This window comes from Micromys minutus (genome assembly GCF_963924665.1).
Source record: "Micromys minutus genome assembly, chromosome: 29".
Taxonomy (NCBI): domain Eukaryota; kingdom Metazoa; phylum Chordata; class Mammalia; order Rodentia; family Muridae; genus Micromys; species Micromys minutus.
In genome coordinates, this window is record NC_137964.1 from 36,555,819 (window position 1) to 36,575,123 (window position 19,305).

Sequence of the window (19,305 nt, forward strand, 5' to 3'; positions counted from 1 at the left end):
CTATAGGGAGACTGGTTCTTGCACATCCTAGAAGTAGGTGTACCTTCAGGTGGGATTATAGATTGTCAGCATCAAAATACCCACAACTCAACCTATAGCTGGAGCCTCTTTGCTACTTCTGTGGTCCAAATGCTAAGACTTGGCTCACCTGCTTTAGGGTCTATGAGTACCAGGCTCCATCCACCCTTATGCCTTCAGACCTTCCCAGGGCACCCCCAGTCCCTTTCTCTTTGGTTGTTCTATTATAAGACACCTTAGCTCGATATCTCTTCCTACACCAGATTTATCTCATAGATGAAGAAATTGAGGTGCCGGCCATACACCAGGAAAGAGAACAAGAGAGGTAACTGAGAGTAAGGACAAGGTAAGAGGTACAGAACGCCTTACCTTTCAACACATCACTGCCACAGAGGGGTACTGCTTTCACAGGAGACAGTAAGGACATAGTTTTGCTGGGAGAAGGTAAATAATCACATATCCCTCTAGCAAATCTCTCAGCATCTTCTCTAGTTGAGAAAGCTTTGAACCGGGACCCTTTGATCAGTTTGACAGCCTGTAAAGCTTCCTTCTTATCCTCGTAAACATGGATCCTTTCTGCGTAAATGCCAAGGAAAAATTAAGATATGAGCAGATTTGTACCCAGAGTTCAGCAGTCAATTTACATTTGTTAACAAGTCTCTTGGTTCCTCTCTCCATGTTCTCAGTTCAGTTCAACCTTTTATAAAAATATTTTTATGATTAAAAAAAAAAGAGTATAAGTGTGTTTTTTATAACTATTTATACAATGTGTGTATGTGAGTACCCTTGGAGGCCTACAAAGAATCAGACCCCCGGAGCTGGAGTTATAGGTAGGTTATGAACCATGTAACACGTCAGCTGGGATATGCAAGAACATTATCAAGTACTCTTAATCACTGAGTCATCACTCCGCCCACTCACCATTTTTATCTTAAAGAAGTCCTTGGCTATCCAAAAATTCATATGAATACACTCGACAATGTGTGTATGTATATATATGCAAGCAATGATACGATATATACCATGTGTTAATTTCATATCCAAAGGTACAATAACTTACAAAACATGATAAATTCATGAGAAGTGTGATAAAAAAGTAAATAGCTTACTAAAAATGAGTTTTAAGTGGATTAAAGATATAAATAAAAAAATTCAAACTTAAATTTAAAATTGCTGGGCCAGATATAATGGCTTATTCCTATTATTTTAAACAAGAAAAAGTTGGAGGGTTGAGATTGAAGCCCACCCTAGGTCATACACCAACATCCAGACCTAAGCACACAGTATAATTCTGACTAAAATAAAGTTGCAAGTCTTTTCTTTCTTTTTTTTTTTCTTTCTTGAAGAGACAGAATTTCTACGTGCTGGCATCCACACAAGTATTGGGGTAATAGTTATATACCACCACATCAGGTTTGTATAGCTCTTGGGATTGAATAGAGGGCTCCATGCATGCTTAGAAAATGTTTTGTCAACTAGTTTTCTAGCCCAAAATGCACAGTTCTTTGTAAAAATTACAGTTGCACAATTGGTACACTTATTATTGGTACATATTACATTATTAACCAAAAAGCTAGTCAGGTTGTAATGAATTTAAAAGGAAAAAGAGATGATTAACCAGCAGTTACTAACAAATGGAAGGGAGCCAGTCATTTGCAAGTCACATCTATCTGATAGAATCCATTTTCCTAGTAATTAAAAAAAGTATTCCTTAGAGTTTTTTTTTTTAAAAAAAAAAAAAGGGCGCTAGAGAGATGGCTCACTGCTCTTCCAGAGTTCCTGAGTTCAATTCCCAGCAACCACATGGTGGCTCACAACCATCTGTAATGGGATCCGATGCCCTCTTCTAGTGTATTCAAATACATAAAAGAAATTAATAGTTTTTTTAAAAAAAGAGGAACCAGAGAATCAGAGGGTAGAAAGAATCAGAAAGATAACAAATATAAATAATAAAATTAATCTTGGGTGGTAAGATTATAGTTTCCCAGTTTGTGTAGAGACACTATACAGCATGTTACCAGATCTCACAAGGCCATCTTCATATACTGGACACACTCCATAGTACAGAAGTGGCTCCTTAGCAGCTGTCACTCCAGCCTTGTGGTTGTCATTCCTGGTAGAGTCACCGAAGGGTATTTGGTGGGCACTGGATGTTACAGCTTCCTCTTCTGGAGGGTTCAAGCCCACACTGTAACCAAAATCTCTGTCTTCAGAAAAACAGGCCTGCTGAGTTTGTTTGCTGTCCACAGATGCAGGAGTCCTTGAGATGCCCTGAATAAATGCCATGGTAGTCACCTCACTGTTCTTGGGAAGAGAAGTCAGCAATCCACCTTGTTCTAGTAAGGCCTGTGCTAATTTCTTCTCAAAAATAAATCTTGTTGTAGATGTAATGGGTCCACATTTCAATCCAACTTTCATAACTTCTTTCCTAAGGTCATCTGGACTCAAGAGCTTCAGTTGTGCCAATATGGCGTCCATCGTCACTTCACCTACATTCAGAAAGCAGACAGCATATGCTTAAGAGTGCTCAGGTTCCTCACAGGATCGTACCTTAGGATAATTATTGAAACCCCAAGCGCCATTTTCCTCACCTACAAAATGGAAATAATAATAGGTCCATTCTTGAGTTATGAGACTCAGATAAAATTATGAGCATAAATTCTGTAGCACTGGGTCTGACACTGCTATCATATCCATAAATGTCTGCGAGAGCTAGTGAACTGTTAAGGAACACAGGTTTATTCATCTTTAGAATGAGGGATCACACACTGGAAAGTTAATTAAAAACAAACAACAGCAAGAACAAAACCCTCTCAGACATTCAAGGGCAGCCACCTCTGACACACAAAGAGGCCACAGCTGGTCTCCAAAAAAGCCTCTACTAACAAAACAGGTGAGAGCAATAGCTAACCTGCTGCACTGGAACTCAAAGTATTAGCACAATCTTTTCAGTCTTAGAAAGATGGATTGGTAAGAGATAGGAGAAGGTGAATTAGGTCTGCAGACTAGACAACAGTGTTCTGTCACTGTTAATTTCCTTGCCATACTTGCGGTGTGATTATATAGTATAGAAAAATCTAGAGAATCTAAATCAATACTATATAGAATTCCTTTACCTTTTATTTTGAAATAATTTACAGACTCAAGAAATTATGAACTCTCTCTGTAGAATTCCAATTGGCCAATCATCAGCTTTCCCTAAAGGTTGACATTTTTTATAATGATAGCACATCATCAAAAACAGGAAACTGACTTCATTTAACAATTCAGTAAGCGGACTTGGACTTGCTAATCCATGTAGGTTGTTTTTTGTTTTGTTTGTTTGTTTTTGAGTTTTGATGTACAAGATTATAGCAGCACACCGCTAACACACCACCCACACATCTAGCTAACTAGTTATCCTGGGTGAGACAATAAATTTCCAAAGCCAGCATACTGTGTATTTTTGTAATCCTAGCCCTTAAGGCAGGAGTATCATGAAGCTAGCCTAAGGTGCATAACAAGAACATCAAACTAGTAAGAGTTTCATTTCTCTAGGACAGCGTATGGACGCGGGGCAGGCTTAACTTCCTTCAGACACTGCTAGACTAATCTCCAGAGGGACTGTACCATTAACAGACACACCAACAGTTGCAGGAGAGTCATCGTCTCATTGCACACTCTTGCAAACATCAGTATTTTTAAATCTTAGTCAATGTAGTAGGTTTATATACACTGATACCTCATTTTCGGTTGAACTCTTTTTTTTTTTTTTTCCCCTACCAACTGGTAGAGTATCTTACTGCATGAGTTGAACTGTTCTGTATTGTGTTTATAATCCTTTATACACCTAAAATGATTTCAAAATGAAAAACTAAAAACCGAAAAGAATATTTTAATGTAACAACATGCTGCAAACACTAGTGTCTGACTTTATACCCTATTAGCCACATGTACTGTTCTACTCCAGTATCTGGATGCTTTTAACTGTGAGCTTCCCTTGAGTTTTTGGTAGTGCTCACTGAGTAAACAAACACGATACTTATTAAGGATGTCCTTACTGCTTTGTGCTTTCCTGTACTTGTGTGTAGTGTGTGTGTGTTCCCAAGTCAGAGACTAGCCTCTTTAGGTGCCACTTCCTTTTTTTTTAAAAAAAAAAAAAAAAAAAACTCAAATATTTGTTTGACATCCTGATCACAGTTTGCCCTCCCTCTCCTCTCAGTTCCTGGCCACCCCCATCAACCAGCCATGGCACATCCAGTTAGTAAGACTATGTGCTATTTTCTTAGGGGGACAAGAGAATGTAAAATCCAAGAGACAGGGTGTGGCCCTGTTGTCACGACACAAACACGTCATCTCTCCACAGCCATGTAAATAATCAGCACGACCCTGACCTTCCTGTTTCTGTTTCTTCAGCAAAACAAACCAACCAAACAAACAAACAAACAAACAAAAAAAAACAAACAAACAAAGAAACAAACCCCAAGAAACCAATGACTACTAAGAAAGGGTTGATATGTACATCAATGGTAGAAGACTTGTCAAGACGTGCAAGGCCTTGAGTTTTATCCCCAGCCCTAAACAATTAAAAAATGGAATTGTGTTTAGCTTCATATTAGCAAACGGAGCCTCAGTTACCAGTAAGAACTTGTTGGAGTTGGGTTATCTCTAAAGTTCTAAGGTTTTGTCAACAGTTGTGTCATTTTCCTTCCAGAATATCTGGAGGGTAATTACTACTCATTTTCCCCTAAGAATTAGATTTAAGAGAAAGTGAGTGTTAGTGAGAAGTGGCTTATGCTGAAAAACACATACCTCGTAAGCATGGGATTATAGTCTAGGGAGGTGAAGGGCTGAGAAGAAAAGTACTAAGAACAGAGGTGTAGGTTCTTATCAGGAGTTCCCAAAACACCCGCCAAAGGACGCGACAGGGTCCTACTGCATCCAGTGGGCGGGAAGAGTGAGGCTTTCCTCCCACGACTCACGCTGCCTTACCTGGCTGAGCGGCCACCTCTTCAGACACGCCGGGTGGAGAGGAGAGCGTCCCGCAACGGTTCAGAACCCGCGGCCGCTTCTCTAGCCGCCGGACCAGCCAGCGCACGGCGACGAGCAGCACCGAGGCGCCCAGGAGCTCCCAGGCCAGGGCGGCCCACTCCACCACAGCCAGCCGCTGCCACAGCATCGCCAACGCCCGCGCCGAGGCCTTGAGCACGGCCGCCGCAGCCACAGCCCGCGCCGCGCTCGCCTCCGGCCCTCAGTAGGCCGCTCGCCTCGCTGCCGGAGCCGCGCCTGCCTCAGGCCTCCTCCGCCCAGCCGTGGGAAGACTAGGCGAGCTGCGCGCGCAGTGAGAGGTTTCCCGTTCCCCAACGACCAGGCCGGAACGCGGCCAGGCCCTTCAGGAGGCTTCGGAGGCAGCCGGGGTCCTCATTCACTCGAGCGCAGCCCGGCAGTGGAGCGGGCAGCACGTCGGGGTCCTGAGTCGGACGCGGCGCACTGCCTGGCGCGGCTCACCCGTCGGTGTCGTGGGCACCGCCCTGAGTTGTTTCTTGACTACTGGTCTAGCTGCTGGAGAGCGATAGCCGGCTCCTGGGCCACCCAGACTGTGTGCCACCCCGAGGCCAGCGGAGCTGGGGGCAGAGTCTTGACTGGTAGAGGCTGAAGGTGAATACGGCGGCCAAGTCCAGAAACCCTGTTCTGTAGCTCTGCCTCCTGTTAATGGAGATGTTTCTCTTGAATACAACGGACCCTCCAGGCAAAATGCCTGTGTCATTCTGACGGATAACGCGAAAGCCTGCCTTGTACTGGGATTAAAGATGTGTGCCACTATGCCAGGGTGCTAATTATAATTTTTGAGGTCCCTTTTAAATCATTTTTTGAGCCTTATATACACCCCTAAATGGCCTTGAACTCGCAGAACGTTTTGTCACCATGTTTCACTTTTGACTACATACAGATCACGAGGAGACCGAAGACTATGGAAGCCCATGATGGCGTAGAGGATTCTCTCGTGTACTTTGTGCATTCTTTAGCAAGAAGGGTGCAGGCTGCCTTTGGAGTCTTAGAAGTCAGCCTGGAGGGCAGAATCTGGGATGGAAGCCTGTTCTGTTCAAATGTGTACACCACCTTCCTGCCAGTGAGGACTTGATAAGACCAATTCTCACTGTCTGAAGAGGGTGCCTGAGGAATAGCCTAAAGAGGCCTGAGTGGAGGTCCCAACTCGTTATGTTTAGAATCAATTTACAGGCTACCAGCCAAAGCTACATATACCCTTCAGGTCAGATGTTACTTACTCCTCAAAGACTCAGGGAAGCCTGCCGAATTAGATCTAAAACAAAAGAACCAACCAGATGACTGAGAAATGCTAAGAGAAATCCCAATTATTTTTACAGCCCCTGGATTTAGAAGGCCAATTTAGATATATTTCAGTTTAGCTGGGCATAGTGATGCCCATCTTTAATCCTAGACAGATACAAGAGGATCTCTGGGTTTGAGGCCACCCTGGTCTACAGACAGAGCCTAAGGGCATCCAGGACTAAGTATCGAAACCTTGCCCTTACCCCCCAAACAAACAAACGAAAAAAACTTACTTGTAGACAGGCTGATGGGTAAAGTACTATTAATTCCTTCAAGAAGCAGGTACAGGAATATATCATAGAGCAGTGGAGAACAACTGTTAATGTTTTGTCTTTTGCTTCATAATGTGTTTATTTAAAAATACCATTGTTCATTAAGACTGAGGCCTGTGTGTAGTGACTTTAACTAAGCTAGTAAAAACAGCAGGCCAGGAATAATGGGCTAAGGGCTGTAGCTAGGCCAACAACAGGCTGGCAAGGAGGTCTGGACTTACTTTCAGAATGACAAGGTATGTAAGTGTTGAGAAAGCCCACTCTGATTCTCCTGCTGGAGATAGTGAAGTTATGCAAAAGTGGACAAAGGGTAGTGGCATGCATACAGAAATGCTAGTTTAATGTTCAGAAAACCTAATGTGGGGTGTGTAAGTCAAGGCTTCTCCATAGAATTGCACCACTCTAGGATATTCATACAGAAAGCATATTTTACTGTGAAGGTAATACTTGACCCTCAGTATGTATATGGAACGTGTACAAATCACTGGCAGATACTTACCTGAAGCGGGGTGGGACGGGGCACAGATGTATATTCATAGCGCTATCCAGATTGCTCTCCCACCCATCGTAGGAGCTTGAGGAAGAGTGAGCACTTCTTACCTGGGCTGCTACAGCTGCAGCCTAGTAGGTGCCATCTTCAACTCTAGCTCAATTATGGAAGAACACAAAAAACCTGTGAATGTAGGTGGTTGTAAGTGACTGTCCTCTGAATCAAGCAACCACTATTTTGGGGAGTTCAGTGCTCCTTGTAAAATGATTATCCCAGCCGGGTTTCCTGACTCTTTATATCCCCTCATGAGAACCTCACTTGAATATGTAGTTGCTCCCTACCATCTGCTGTATTTGGAGAAGCTATAGAGTCCAGAGTAAGAAAAACTAGGGAAGGGGTGTCTGTGCCATTACTGGAAGCAGGGTAGAGGGTTTCCAACTGCACCCACATTCCTGTAATTACCCTCTCAGCCATGCTCTCTAAAGAACCCAAATAATCATATTGGTACCCCAGAGTGAACTTAATATTGTTTACATCTCCCTGGGAAGGAAATTGAGCAGCAGGTCACCACCCAGTTTATTTTGGAAGCCAGGATCCAGCCACTGTAAGAGCCTTGGGGGTGGAAATAGAAATAGTACATAGTTATACTGGCGGTGTAGCCTTGTCAGAGGAAGTGTGTCGGGTGAGCTTTGAGGTGTCAGATGCTTAAGCCAGTGTTATTCTTTCTGCTGCCTGCAGATCTGGATGCAGAACTCTCGGCTACCTCTCTAGCACCACATCTGCCTTTGTGCTGCCATACTTCCCACCATGACAATAAAGGACTAAAGCTCTCAACTGTAAGCCAGCCCCAATTAAATGTTTTCCTTTATGAGAGTGGTAATTGCTAGGCAGTGGTGGTGTAGGCCTTTAATTCCAGCACCTGGGAAGATGAGGCAAGAGGATCTAGAGAGTGAGGTCCAGGACAGCCAGGGCTAACAAGAAACCATGTCCCAAAAAACAAAAAGAAAGAAAAAAAAAAAAAAAAAAGGAAAAAGTTCACAATTTTATCATGTTTGGAATTTACTTTTGTGTTTAGTGTTAAGGAAAGAGCAAGCTTATTTTTTTCTAAATAGGCTTTTGCCTAACTCCCATTTACACACAAGTACACACACACACACACACACACACACACACACACACACACACACACACACACACTACTGTGGTCATGGTATTTCTTCATAGCAACAGAAACCCAAACTAAGACACCCATCCTGGATGGCAGGGGTGTTAAATAACCTACTTCATAGTTTACTCATAACTTGCTTTTAATACTGCATGAACTATCAGATTTCTGAGTGCATTAGGGACTTACAAACTGAGCTTTACAAATTCTTCTCCTTTCCCATACTTGATTTAAACTGTGTAGCTTATTAATAACTTAGCTGAAATAGGCCTGGATAACTCATTGATCAAAAATAAAGGGTGAATGAAAGAGAAAATGTTGCTTGAGATATGAAAATTAACCCAGCAAAAATTAGTCAAGAGCACTGTACAGACAGGCTCCCAGCAGCCTCTGCCCATGTGCATGCTTCTGCAAGTGTGCCCCTTCTTCATGATGATGGTGGAGGCCAATGAAGAGAAACGGTTACCATGCTACTTCTGCTGGTCTAACACAACTTTGGTAGGACACAATTACCTTGGTGCAAAACAACATGAGCTACAAAAGCTACTCCCACATATGACAAAATGCTAGCACTAAGAAGGAAGCCCTCCCCAATGAATTATGAAAACCTTTGCCAAAAATAGTTTATTGCATAAAATGTAAGGAGTTCCCAAGCACACTTATATTAAAAAAAAGAAGGCAAAACAATAACAGTAACAACATGCCTTTTAAAGTTACAGTTTGTTACCAGTGATGATAGTTTCCCTGGAAAAGCCCCAACATGAAGACTAACTCCCTTGTGAGATAACTTTTTATAGAAATGAGAAACTCAGAAAGCACTGAAATGTTGGACCTTCCAAACTGGACATGGACCCAAAGACCCTGTCAGAGCCTACGACCACTACAGAGTAGATTAGGCTAGATTTCCAAACTGATGAGCAGTTAGGGTAAGATATCTCATGCCATAGCATTATTCTTATCACTGGGGTCCTCCAAGGCTCCAGGACTTTTTCTTTTCAAATATGATGATCCCTTTAAAATCCAGAATCTTCACCTGCCAATTTCTGTTTCAAAATATATGAAAAATAAATATCATGGTGACCTATAAGCCTATGGCTTTGACAGTATCCACATACTGGTTTGTTTTGAAATGCAGAATTTAACCAACTTTCTGATATATACACTAAGACTACCTTCTGAGACAGCAGGTCCTGCTCCCTGTAACCCAAGTCCATGTAAAGTCAGCCTTACATCTTCTCACAATCACTGCCTGCTACAATGGTGTAAAAATCTAAAATCACGGCATCAATTGGACATCTACCAAAAAAACAGTGATAGAAATTTCATGGTAATTTTTTTAAACATAAAAACTAATAGTATAAAGCACGGAAGCCAAGGTGTCCAGTATAGGACATGATACAGGACATATATATGATATATGCTCAAATGGTACACAATGGTGTAAGCCTGCCTGAGAAAGCAATCCTTCAGACCTGCCTGCAGTTTTTCATGAGCAAACCCAAAATTCCCAGTTTTGGCTGCAAAGGCAGCAATGATCAAGTTATATTCACTCAAAATAGGCTGAAGGAGATGAAGTACAATAGAATCCCTTAGAAATAGGAGGGAAATAGCCAAAACAAACAAACAAACAAACAAAACAGAAAACTTGAAAATTCAACTTCAAGGTGACTTAAAGAACCCTAAGAGAATGCCAGCTCCAATCTAAGAGTCCTCTTAATTGCAAATGTGAGAAAGAAACACATTGGTACACAAAGAGGGACAGAGAGGGAAGCCAAGACATGCCAGGCCTTTCAAAGAACCTAGCCAGGGACCTACAAGGCAGACTACAAAGTTTAGGAAAAGTGACATTTCTGAGGTTGTATGTGCACATGGGACAGCAAAGCAACTGAAGAAATGGGTTAAGACATGAAACCAACCTTCACTTGAATGAGTTCAGAATTAGTTTATCCTTTCCTGAACAACACAGTCAACACAACTCACTTGATCTCTTCACATAGGAGACACTAGCTCTGTTACAGAGTAAGTCCAAACCAAGTGCTATCTCTTGGTTTTGACATTAAAAGTACAAAATAAATAATGTAAATTACCATTGTTTTCTAATTTAGAGATTAAAGGGTATATTTATAATAAAGTTTTAAAGTTGTTTTAAGATTTACCCTGTACAAATAATATACACATTATATTGATTTGCTAAAGAATATTTTTCAAACACTAGACATCACTGTGGATAGTTCTACTTTAACCACATCAGTTAACCTTCTAGTAGGATATTATAAGAGAACACAGATTTTAAAATGCCATAGTGATTTTCCACAAAATAGACAAGAAACCCATTTAAAGACACCAACTAGGGGATTGCTGATGCAGCTTCCTCAGGTCTTTCTCTTTTTCCCTTCTAGCAATATTTCAGATCTTTTTTGTTGTTGTTCCAGCTTGTCTGTCTTAAGTCATGGTTTCATGAAACCTAGTGTTGCCTCAAACTTGCTATGCAGCTAAAAACTATTTTCTTGGACTGATTCTCTTCCTGATTTTACCTCCCAAGTGCTGAGATTACACTCACAAGTCAAAAAACCTACTTTATCTTATATTTTCTTCACAAGCATTCACAAAGATTATAGACCTCAACTCTTCTAATTAATCAGTATATAAAGTACTATTACAATTTGGGAAGCAGACAGCAATAAATCACACACTTAGTGCTGACTTTAAACAAGATTTTTGTCTCTTAACCCTGTCTCAGAAGACCAAAGTTGCCTACCTTCTTCCAGGTATTCCTCTGACTTCTCGTGCCACAAGTATTCAATAGAGGTCCATGGTAGTTCCTGATGACCACACAGACACTCACAGTGCTTCATAAACACTATCTTTGAGACACAGTCTCTGCAGCCTATAACCCACAAACACCAAGGCTGTCTCCTCTCCTACTCTTTGCTTCTAATGGTGTTCTACAAATGTCAGGTCAGTATGAGGAGACCTTGGAGGTCCTTTCGTCTCCTGCAAACTACAAGGCCTAGTTGGCTCTGCCTGTGGGTAAGTCAAAGTGATTAAAACCACATAAGGCCACAGACCTGAGAGGTCAGTGTTACTAATTCATGGAGGCGTTGGCAGAAAAGACTAAAACTAAACCAACTCATTCTGTGGCAAGAGTATTTGGTTTTAGAATGCATAGAAAATAAGTTATATTTCTTAAAATACATTTTTAAACTGGTATCCCTACAGCTACACGTATACTGTCTCCCAATAGCAAATTTTCAAAAGGAAATCAGTATGACAATTAGGTCCTTAAATAATATAGGGAGGTGTATGTTTCCAAAGACTTTCAATATGTGTGTGTGTGTGTGTGTGTGTGTGTACACACATCCTATTTAGGTAGAATAGTTTGAAAAGCAAATAAAATAAAAAGCAAAAGGTGTAAATAACAACTCATTTATGTAGAAAAGTAAAGGTCTTATGTGTGTCTATAGCCACAGGTAAGAGTCCTTCCTTCTGCAAGTGACACACTCAGATTTCATCAGCAGTCCAAACTGATGGGAAAAGCTAATTGTGGGTAGTTACGTTTTTAATCCTTGCCTCATTCCTTCCTTTATTTATTTATTCATTCATTCATTCACTCAATTTGAGACAGAGTCTCTCTTTGTAGCTCTGGCTGTTTAGGAACTATTGATCTGTAGACCAGGCTGGCCTCAAACCCAGAGATCATGCCTGCCATCTGCCTCCTGGGTGCTGGGATTAAAAGTGTGTGCCACCAACTCCCAGTTTTTTGTTATTTTAAAATCCTTAATGAAAAGTAAATGGAAATTTAAATCTCATTTCTTAAAAAAGGAAAAAAAGCCACCAGAGCATTTGATCAAATAAATAATATTGACAAGAGTATTCCTTCAATAGCCACAAATACTTGGTGATGAGGACAACAGTGGTCACTGGCCCAGCCCTTCCCTGGGAACACTGTTTTGATTATGTAGTTTTGTGTCTCCCCGGGGATGGGCATGCTCTGTTGGGGCAGCTTCCACCTGAGCCCACGAGGACAGGGACTCATGCACAGTGATGGTGTGCTCCTCCATCTGGCGCTGTAGACTATCCATTTCCTGCCTGGAGAGACAAGAGAAGGCAGAAGAAGAAACCCTAAATCATACAGGAATAAGACAGAACCACCAGCCACAGCTCTAACAAGCTACAGTGGATGCAATGGGCTAACCACCAGTCATTATGTGTTTCTCTCAAAGACCAAAGTATGTATCACAGACCAGCAAAATCAGCTGGATTCTGTTGTCTGTTATTAACAAAATCTTCATCACTCTATTTTACTAATGAAGACTCAGGAGACAGATGCTGGGGTGAAAGCCTGCTAGCTCTGAGAGGGAGAGAAAACTTCCAGCTGACTTTTCTCCTCAGAGACAACCCAAAGGAAAATAAAGTTCCTCTTCTCCACCCAGCCTCAAAACCCCTTAAACTCAATGTTCCACCCTTCTACATCGTTTGATCTACCCATCCTCCTGACTTCCTCTTATTTTCTCTGGTTTTTTTTTCCTATGTTCACTCCCTGACAACTGGTTAGTTGCTCCTCCTCTAGACTTATGGTTGACTTTATTTAATCCTGTTTATAATAAACAGAAAGCTCTTGGATTAAAGATGTGTGCTGGGCACAACTAGAAACAGGTTTTTCCAGAAAATAATACAATCATGGGGTTCTCAGTGTCATCAAATATTCTGTAACAGGAGCCAAAGAAGGCAAAAGCTTTTGACATTTTTTCCCCACTCTGGGCAGAAGTCAGCAAACCACATAGGTTTCTGTTTTCTGAGAGGTGCTTCCATCAGAAACATGAGAAAGACACAGACTTGAAGGCCTGATGCTAATCAAGTTGCTGTCTAGAAGCTGTCACCTGAGGCTACTGTCACATGTGATTTCCCCCAACAAGGTCACCTGCCTATCAGGGTCCCATGTGCTATATATAGCCCATGCTGCTGGCCTCTTCTGTCCTAAGCTAAGAGGCTCAGCACATAGGGGATAGGTATGACAACTGAACTTTCAAGGGTCCACCAACATTTACTTAGCTATTTTCACCTTACAACACAGACCCCAGAAGCTCTGTCAGTAAAAATCCTTTACTTCACAAGAGCTTCAAAGACAAAGGTACTCTACAAACAACAGAAGAGATGCCCCCAGAAAAAACATGTCATGTTTAAATGCTGAACAAAATGGGGTGTAGAAAACAGATCATACTTGAGCTGCTGCAAACAGCTGTTGAGATTCTTGAGGGGCTCCTTGCTCACAGCAGGTGGGGGCCTCAGCAGCTCCTCTAGCAATGAGGCTGGGACAGGGCAGTCTGGTATCTTGATGGGTGTTGCAGGACTGGATGAGTTGGACTCACCTTTTGGCTCTTTCTTCTGTTTGTAAAAGCACAGCATTAGCTCTCTTCATTTTCTACTGACCCTCCCTGCATCCCCATTCTGAGGAGAGGACTGAATTGTCAGGTCTATGAAGACAGACTGATAGTAGCTTAAGATATACTAGCTGATCCAGTAATTTTAATGCACTTAGTTAAGCACAAACCACTTGTGCATGACCCTCAAGAGAAATAACTGAATATGGCATTAGAGAGCTCTCTTATGGGAGTTTCCTGAGATATAAGCCTATACTTTGAGCTTCTCTAAGAAATTAGGCAATATTTACCTCAGTTGTGCAAAAATTATCTGCCAGCTATTTCAAACCTCCATCAGGGCTGATACTAGTGTGTTCATTAGTTTAAAATAGTATCACAGCAAGATGATAGGTCTTTGAGAAGAGAAATAAATATTCTCTTGAACGAGGCAACAAAATAAAGTTGCTTGGCCACTGTACAAGCAGAGTTCTTTATGATCATTGTGTACAAGATAGTTCAATGTTGGTTAAATGTTTTAATCTGCGAATGACTAGAAAACCTGCCTGTCCCCCAATACCCAGCCCAAATCTAAATGAGATAGACAGTCAACCTGTACGGGATGCAACCTAAATCCAACCTTAACTGCGCCACGGCGGAGATCCAGCTTGAGCTGCTGGTTCTGCTGCAGCAGAGTCTTCATGTTGTTCTTCAGCTCAGACACTTTGGCTTGAAGCATAAACTTATCCTTCTGGGTCTCAGACAGATCTTCCTGTACCATTTCCAACTCAGACTTGATAGTCTAAGGAAAATGATCAGATATTTTTTTTAAAAGATCCTAGTGAGTGGCTCATGCCTATAATCTCAGCACTGGTGAGCTCAGGAGGCAGGAGAATTAAGAGTTCAGAGGCAGAACCAATGACTGGCCCAACTTGAAACTCATTCCTTGGACAAGAACCAATCCCTGCTACTATTAATGATACGCTGTTATGCTTACAGAAAGGAGCCAAGGAAACTGTCCTCTGAGAGGCTCTCCCTAGTAGCTGACTGAAAAAGATGCAGAGACCCATAGCCAAAATATTAGATGAAGCCTCTGGAAGAGCAGTCAGTGCTCTTAACTGCTGAGCCATCTCTCCAGCCCTTGGGAAGTCTTATGAAAGAGTCGTGGGAAAGACTGAGGGCCCCAAAGGAAGAGAACTCCACAGAAGACCAACACAGTCAACTAACTTGGACCCTTGGGGGCTCCCAAAGAATGAACCACCAACCAAAAAGCATGTATGGGCTGGACCTAGGCCCCTCACACCTATGTAGATGTGCAGCTTGGTCTTCACGCCAGTCCCCCAACACGTGGAATGAGGAATGTCTCTGAATCTGTCCCCTGCCTATGGATCCTGTTTCCCTAACTGGGCTGCCTTGTCTGGCTTCAGTGGGAGAAGACATGCTTAGTCTTTCAGTGACGTGATGTGCCAGGTGGGTTAGTACTCAGGGGGGGATTCCCCCTTCTCAGAGGAGAAGGGGAGGAAGGATGGGAGGAGGGGGAGGGCTTCAATCAAGATGATAATTAATTAATTGATTAATTAATGGGAAAAAAAGAAAAAGTTCAAGGCCAGTTTTAGCTACATATCAAACTGAGGTCCTAAGAGGTAGATTACATAAGAGCCTATCTTAAAAAATAAATATCTAAAACACACTTTAAGATGCTAACTTGTTTGTCAGTTTGGGGAACATATTTTTTGCTAGGATAAGTTATTTTTAACCTAAGCAGTTTCCCAAGTTCACTGAAATCAAACCACTGACTTTTAAAGACATTTATCCTCTTTAATTATGCGTATCTGTTCATAAATATGTGCACATGGGCACAGGTGCCTGTAGAGGCCAGGAGAGAGAGAGTGAGAGAGAGAAAGAGAGAGAGAGAGAGAGAGAGAGAGGGAGGGAGGGAGGGAGGGAGAGACAGAGACAGAGACAAAGACAGACAGAGAGAGAGAGAAACAGACAGAGAGAGAGAAGAGAGCAATTTTTCTAGAGCTGGAGTTACATTTGGATGTGAGCTGCCTTACATGGTGCTGGAAACTGAACTTGAGTCCTCTGAAAGAATAACAAGAGCTTTGAATTGCTGAGCCATCTCTCCAACTCCAACCCTTAACATTATTTTTAGAGTGATTGGTTGGCTGGTTTATGTGTGAGTGCTTATGTGGGTTTTATGTGTAGCACGAATATGTGAGAGCCCTCAGGCCAAAAGAGGATGTTGACTCTCCTGGAGCTGCAATTATAGAGAAAGTTGTGAGCCACAATGGGAGTGCTGGGAACCAAACCCAGGTCCTTTGTAAGAGCAGCGAGTGCTCGTAACTGTTGAGCATCACTCCCAAAGCCCTGATAGTTAACATAGAGCCTTTTCCAAATAGCAAAATCTGCATTGCCACAGTTAGCCCCAAAGAATCTTTAAATTCCAAATTCAGCTATTAAAATAAGGTAAATCATTTCTAAGAAACAGTATAAACCAATCTAATGACTTCTGCCTTAAAAATCAAAAAGAAGTGAGGAATATTAGCAAGCTATGTTTCTGGTCCTTTCCCTGAGTAGTACAGACTACTCATTTGAGCCTTCATGGAGAAGTTGATCATAAACTAAGCACATATTGCATATTGATACTACTAACTAGAGCTAAAAAGAAAGCATGTTCCGGGTACATATATTTCATATAGCTTAACAGAGGGATAGTGCTTGAATTTGTCTCAGTTTCTCCTCCATCCAGTGTGTAACCTGAACCAGGTAACCATGCCGAGCCTCATTCTAAAATGGGACAGTGTCTTCAGATTACTGGGGTGGGGTCAGGGAGCACAGACAGTGATCCACTCCAATGAGAACTCCTGTTACATGTGTAACACTCAGCCTGGCTGAGAATGCACAATTTCAACACAGATCCAGTACCCTGAACAGGGATAGGACCAACCTGCAGTGTCTGCTGTGTACCCTCTAGTTCTTTCTTGCCCTGCTGCTCTGTCAAGTCAAGCTGCTGCTTCAGGGACTGAATCTCTCGTTCTTTCTGCTCCAATTCCCATTTGAGATCTTCCATCTAAAGAACAAAAGTACATGATTAAGATAATTTTAAAATGTGGTTTTATTCTATAAAACAGTTCTAAGGAATTTCTAATCAGCTTTTAGTATTACATTTTAAAAAGCATATACTTGTCTGAGCAGTAAGAAAACAGTGGGCCTAGCTGTCACCTCTTGGCTCCCTGTGGGTTGCTGGCTCATCTGTTCATCTAGCTTCTTCTGTAGGAGCTGGAGCTGGGTTCTAGCTTCTGCCAGCTCAGTCTGGAATTGTGCTATTTCTTGAGAATGCTTTCCCTCCTGAATCCTGGCATTTAAACAAACAAACAAACAACAGGTTAAAAATAAAATGACAAAATCCTCTCAATTTGTCCTCCAAGGCTGTCCACAGTGAGGCCCTTACCATTGGCTACAGACAGTATGGAACCTTTCCCATGTTCTACCCCTGCACTAACCCTGCTTGTACTCTGGATACTTTATCCACAAAGCTCAGATTAAGATGGTGTCAGACACTTTCATAACAAAATAAACAAAAGTCTCTGAAGCTTCTGTAGTGGTGTGTGTGCAGCCTAGGTTTATCTTGCCCTTTTCCTCATGTTTGAGTTGATATTCTGTTAGTGGATAATACAACAAATCTCAAAATATCCAGGATATCCCTTGACTGAGTATTCAAATGGGGGCTCTTTCTATTCCAGGAAGAAGTCAAGAAAGAACTGAGAAAGTAGTCAGGTAATTCTGTTCTTTTGACTTGCCCCTAAAGTATTTGGCATCCTAGGAAAAGACAGATGATCCCTGCTGTGAGATCCAAAATGAATTAAAAATGAGAGGAAACCCCAATTGTTCTGATGTGGCATTTGGGAAATGACTGAGCTCACCATGGCCAGCCCTGGGGTTTGCTTTTACAAGCATCAGTACTCACTGGAGCTCATCCACCTCAGCCTGCAGTGTCTGTACCAGGTGTTCTTTGGCCTGCAGTTCTTTCTTCACCTCACTCAGCTCCAAAGTAGCTGCCTTAAAGTGGCGGCGGTTGTGTCCAGCTTCTACTCTGGTGGCAGCCATCTAGAAGAAAGTGAAGAAGTTGATGCACACACAGGTTGTACCGTGATGGATCCAACAAGTTTGATGGAATATCAAGGAGCAGCACTGAAGCCCCTCTCAAACCCACACAGAACCGGTCTCTTCTTTTATCTTTTCCTCTCAAGACTAACTTACTGATAAAGATGAAGGTACTGGCTCTAGGTTAAGCATTCAGTGGACCAGTAACATATAGCTGACAGTCTACTGAATGAATAAAATTCAATAACAGTTTTCTTAGTTTTATATTTATAATAGGTTTTATATTCCTCAATTATACCTGTTTATTACTAGTTAAGTTAATTTCTAATTCTTTTCTTGTTTGCTTTTGAGACAGGGTTTTGCTATCCTGGAACTCTCTCTGTAGAGCAGACTGGCCTCAAATTCAGAGATCCACCTGCCTCTGCCTCCTGAATGCTGAAATTAAAGGTGTGCAGCACCATTCTCAGCTATTCCTAATTCTTATATTTCCATCTAGTTGTAATAAAGATTCATTTCTATTTACAATGTAACTGGCCTTCTGTGAACATTTGGTGATTTTCAAAGGCAACAAGAGATTCTCTCAAGATTTCCAAGTAAATTCTTGAATGCAGAAAAAAATTCCACTTTTTCTAATAACTTAGAACTGTAGAGAAACGACTTCAGCTGGTATCTGCCTGTGTAGCAACACTGTGCCTAGCACTTGAGAGGCTCAGGGTTCACTGCAGAAGAGAAAAGGCATCATTAGCACTCACTCATGTGCTCTACACTTTCATGGTCCTTCAAACTGTGTCAAGATGATTTTGGTCAAGTTGTTTCCATTCAAAACGTCTGCTTTTAAGATGAGAACCAACAGAGAGATTTAAAAATGGACAATGTGCAGAGAGTGAGAAATTTTGGAGTACTCAATCCTAAATCAGATACCTTCATCAAATCCTTCCCTTTAGGGCTCAGGGAGATAATTCAGAAAAGGGGTGGAGAACCAAAGGGGATGGATGATATCTTCCTAACATAGCAGGTTTGAAACACCTAAGAACTCACAGAACTGTGATAGCACACACAGGGTCCAAAAAGTGAGAAGGGTAAGTGCGCAGGGACTGACAGTGAGATCCACTTATAAAGAAACAATTAGTTTTATTCAATGGAATCTCACTGGGTGGATTAACCACACCTCAGGCCTAGACCCATGCTCAGGAGTAGCTGGTCAACACAAAATTAACTCAATGAACTTTTTTTTCTTTTCTTTTAGTTTGTTTCTCTTCTTTGCCTGTTTTTAGGCAAAGGGTACAGAGTTGGATGGAGGGGTGAGAGGATCTGGCAGGAATTGGAGAAGGGAAAAAGCATGATCAGAATAGATTGTATAAAAGATGTTTTAAGGGCTGGTGAAACGGCTCAGCAGTTAAGAGCACTGGCTGTTGTTCTAGAAGTCCTGAGTTAAATTCCCATAAACCACATGGTGGCTAACAACCATCTGTAATGAGATCTGATGCCCTCTTCTGGTGTGTTTGAAGAGAGTGATAAAGTACTCAGAAATTAATTAAATAAATAAATCTTTTTAAAAAAGTTTTA

The 19,305-nt window shown here is 41.8% G+C and overlaps 2 protein-coding genes across 7 annotated transcripts in view; both read right to left on the reverse strand.

The window, feature by feature from the left end:
- ANKLE2 (ankyrin repeat and LEM domain containing 2) overlaps positions 1-5,406 on the reverse strand; it is a 29,266-nt gene extending 23,860 nt beyond the window's left edge. For both annotated transcript variants that reach the window (XM_080940455.1, XM_080940454.1), the window contains exons 1-3: positions 4,990-5,406; positions 2,037-2,507; positions 388-594 (exon numbers count right to left, since the gene is read on the reverse strand). In XM_080940455.1, the coding sequence (XP_080796581.1) occupies positions 388-594; positions 2,037-2,507; positions 4,990-5,176 (865 nt within the window). In that variant the 5' untranslated portion in view covers positions 5,177-5,406. The remainder of the gene's footprint in view (positions 1-387; positions 595-2,036; positions 2,508-4,989) is intronic.
- Positions 5,407-8,929: 3,523 nt separating this feature from the next.
- GOLGA3 (golgin A3) overlaps positions 8,930-19,305 on the reverse strand; it is a 46,546-nt gene continuing 36,170 nt past the window's right edge. For all 5 annotated transcript variants that reach the window (XM_080941167.1, XM_080941168.1, XM_080941166.1 and 2 more), the window contains 6 exons: positions 17,603-17,742; positions 16,858-16,990; positions 16,583-16,705; positions 14,273-14,434; positions 13,497-13,660; positions 8,930-12,364 (listed from right to left, as the gene is read on the reverse strand). In XM_080941167.1, coding sequence (XP_080797293.1) covers positions 12,193-12,364; positions 13,497-13,660; positions 14,273-14,434; positions 16,583-16,705; positions 16,858-16,990; positions 17,603-17,742 — 894 coding nt within the window. In that variant the 3' untranslated portion in view covers positions 8,930-12,192. The remainder of the gene's footprint in view (positions 12,365-13,496; positions 13,661-14,272; positions 14,435-16,582; positions 16,706-16,857; positions 16,991-17,602; positions 17,743-19,305) is intronic.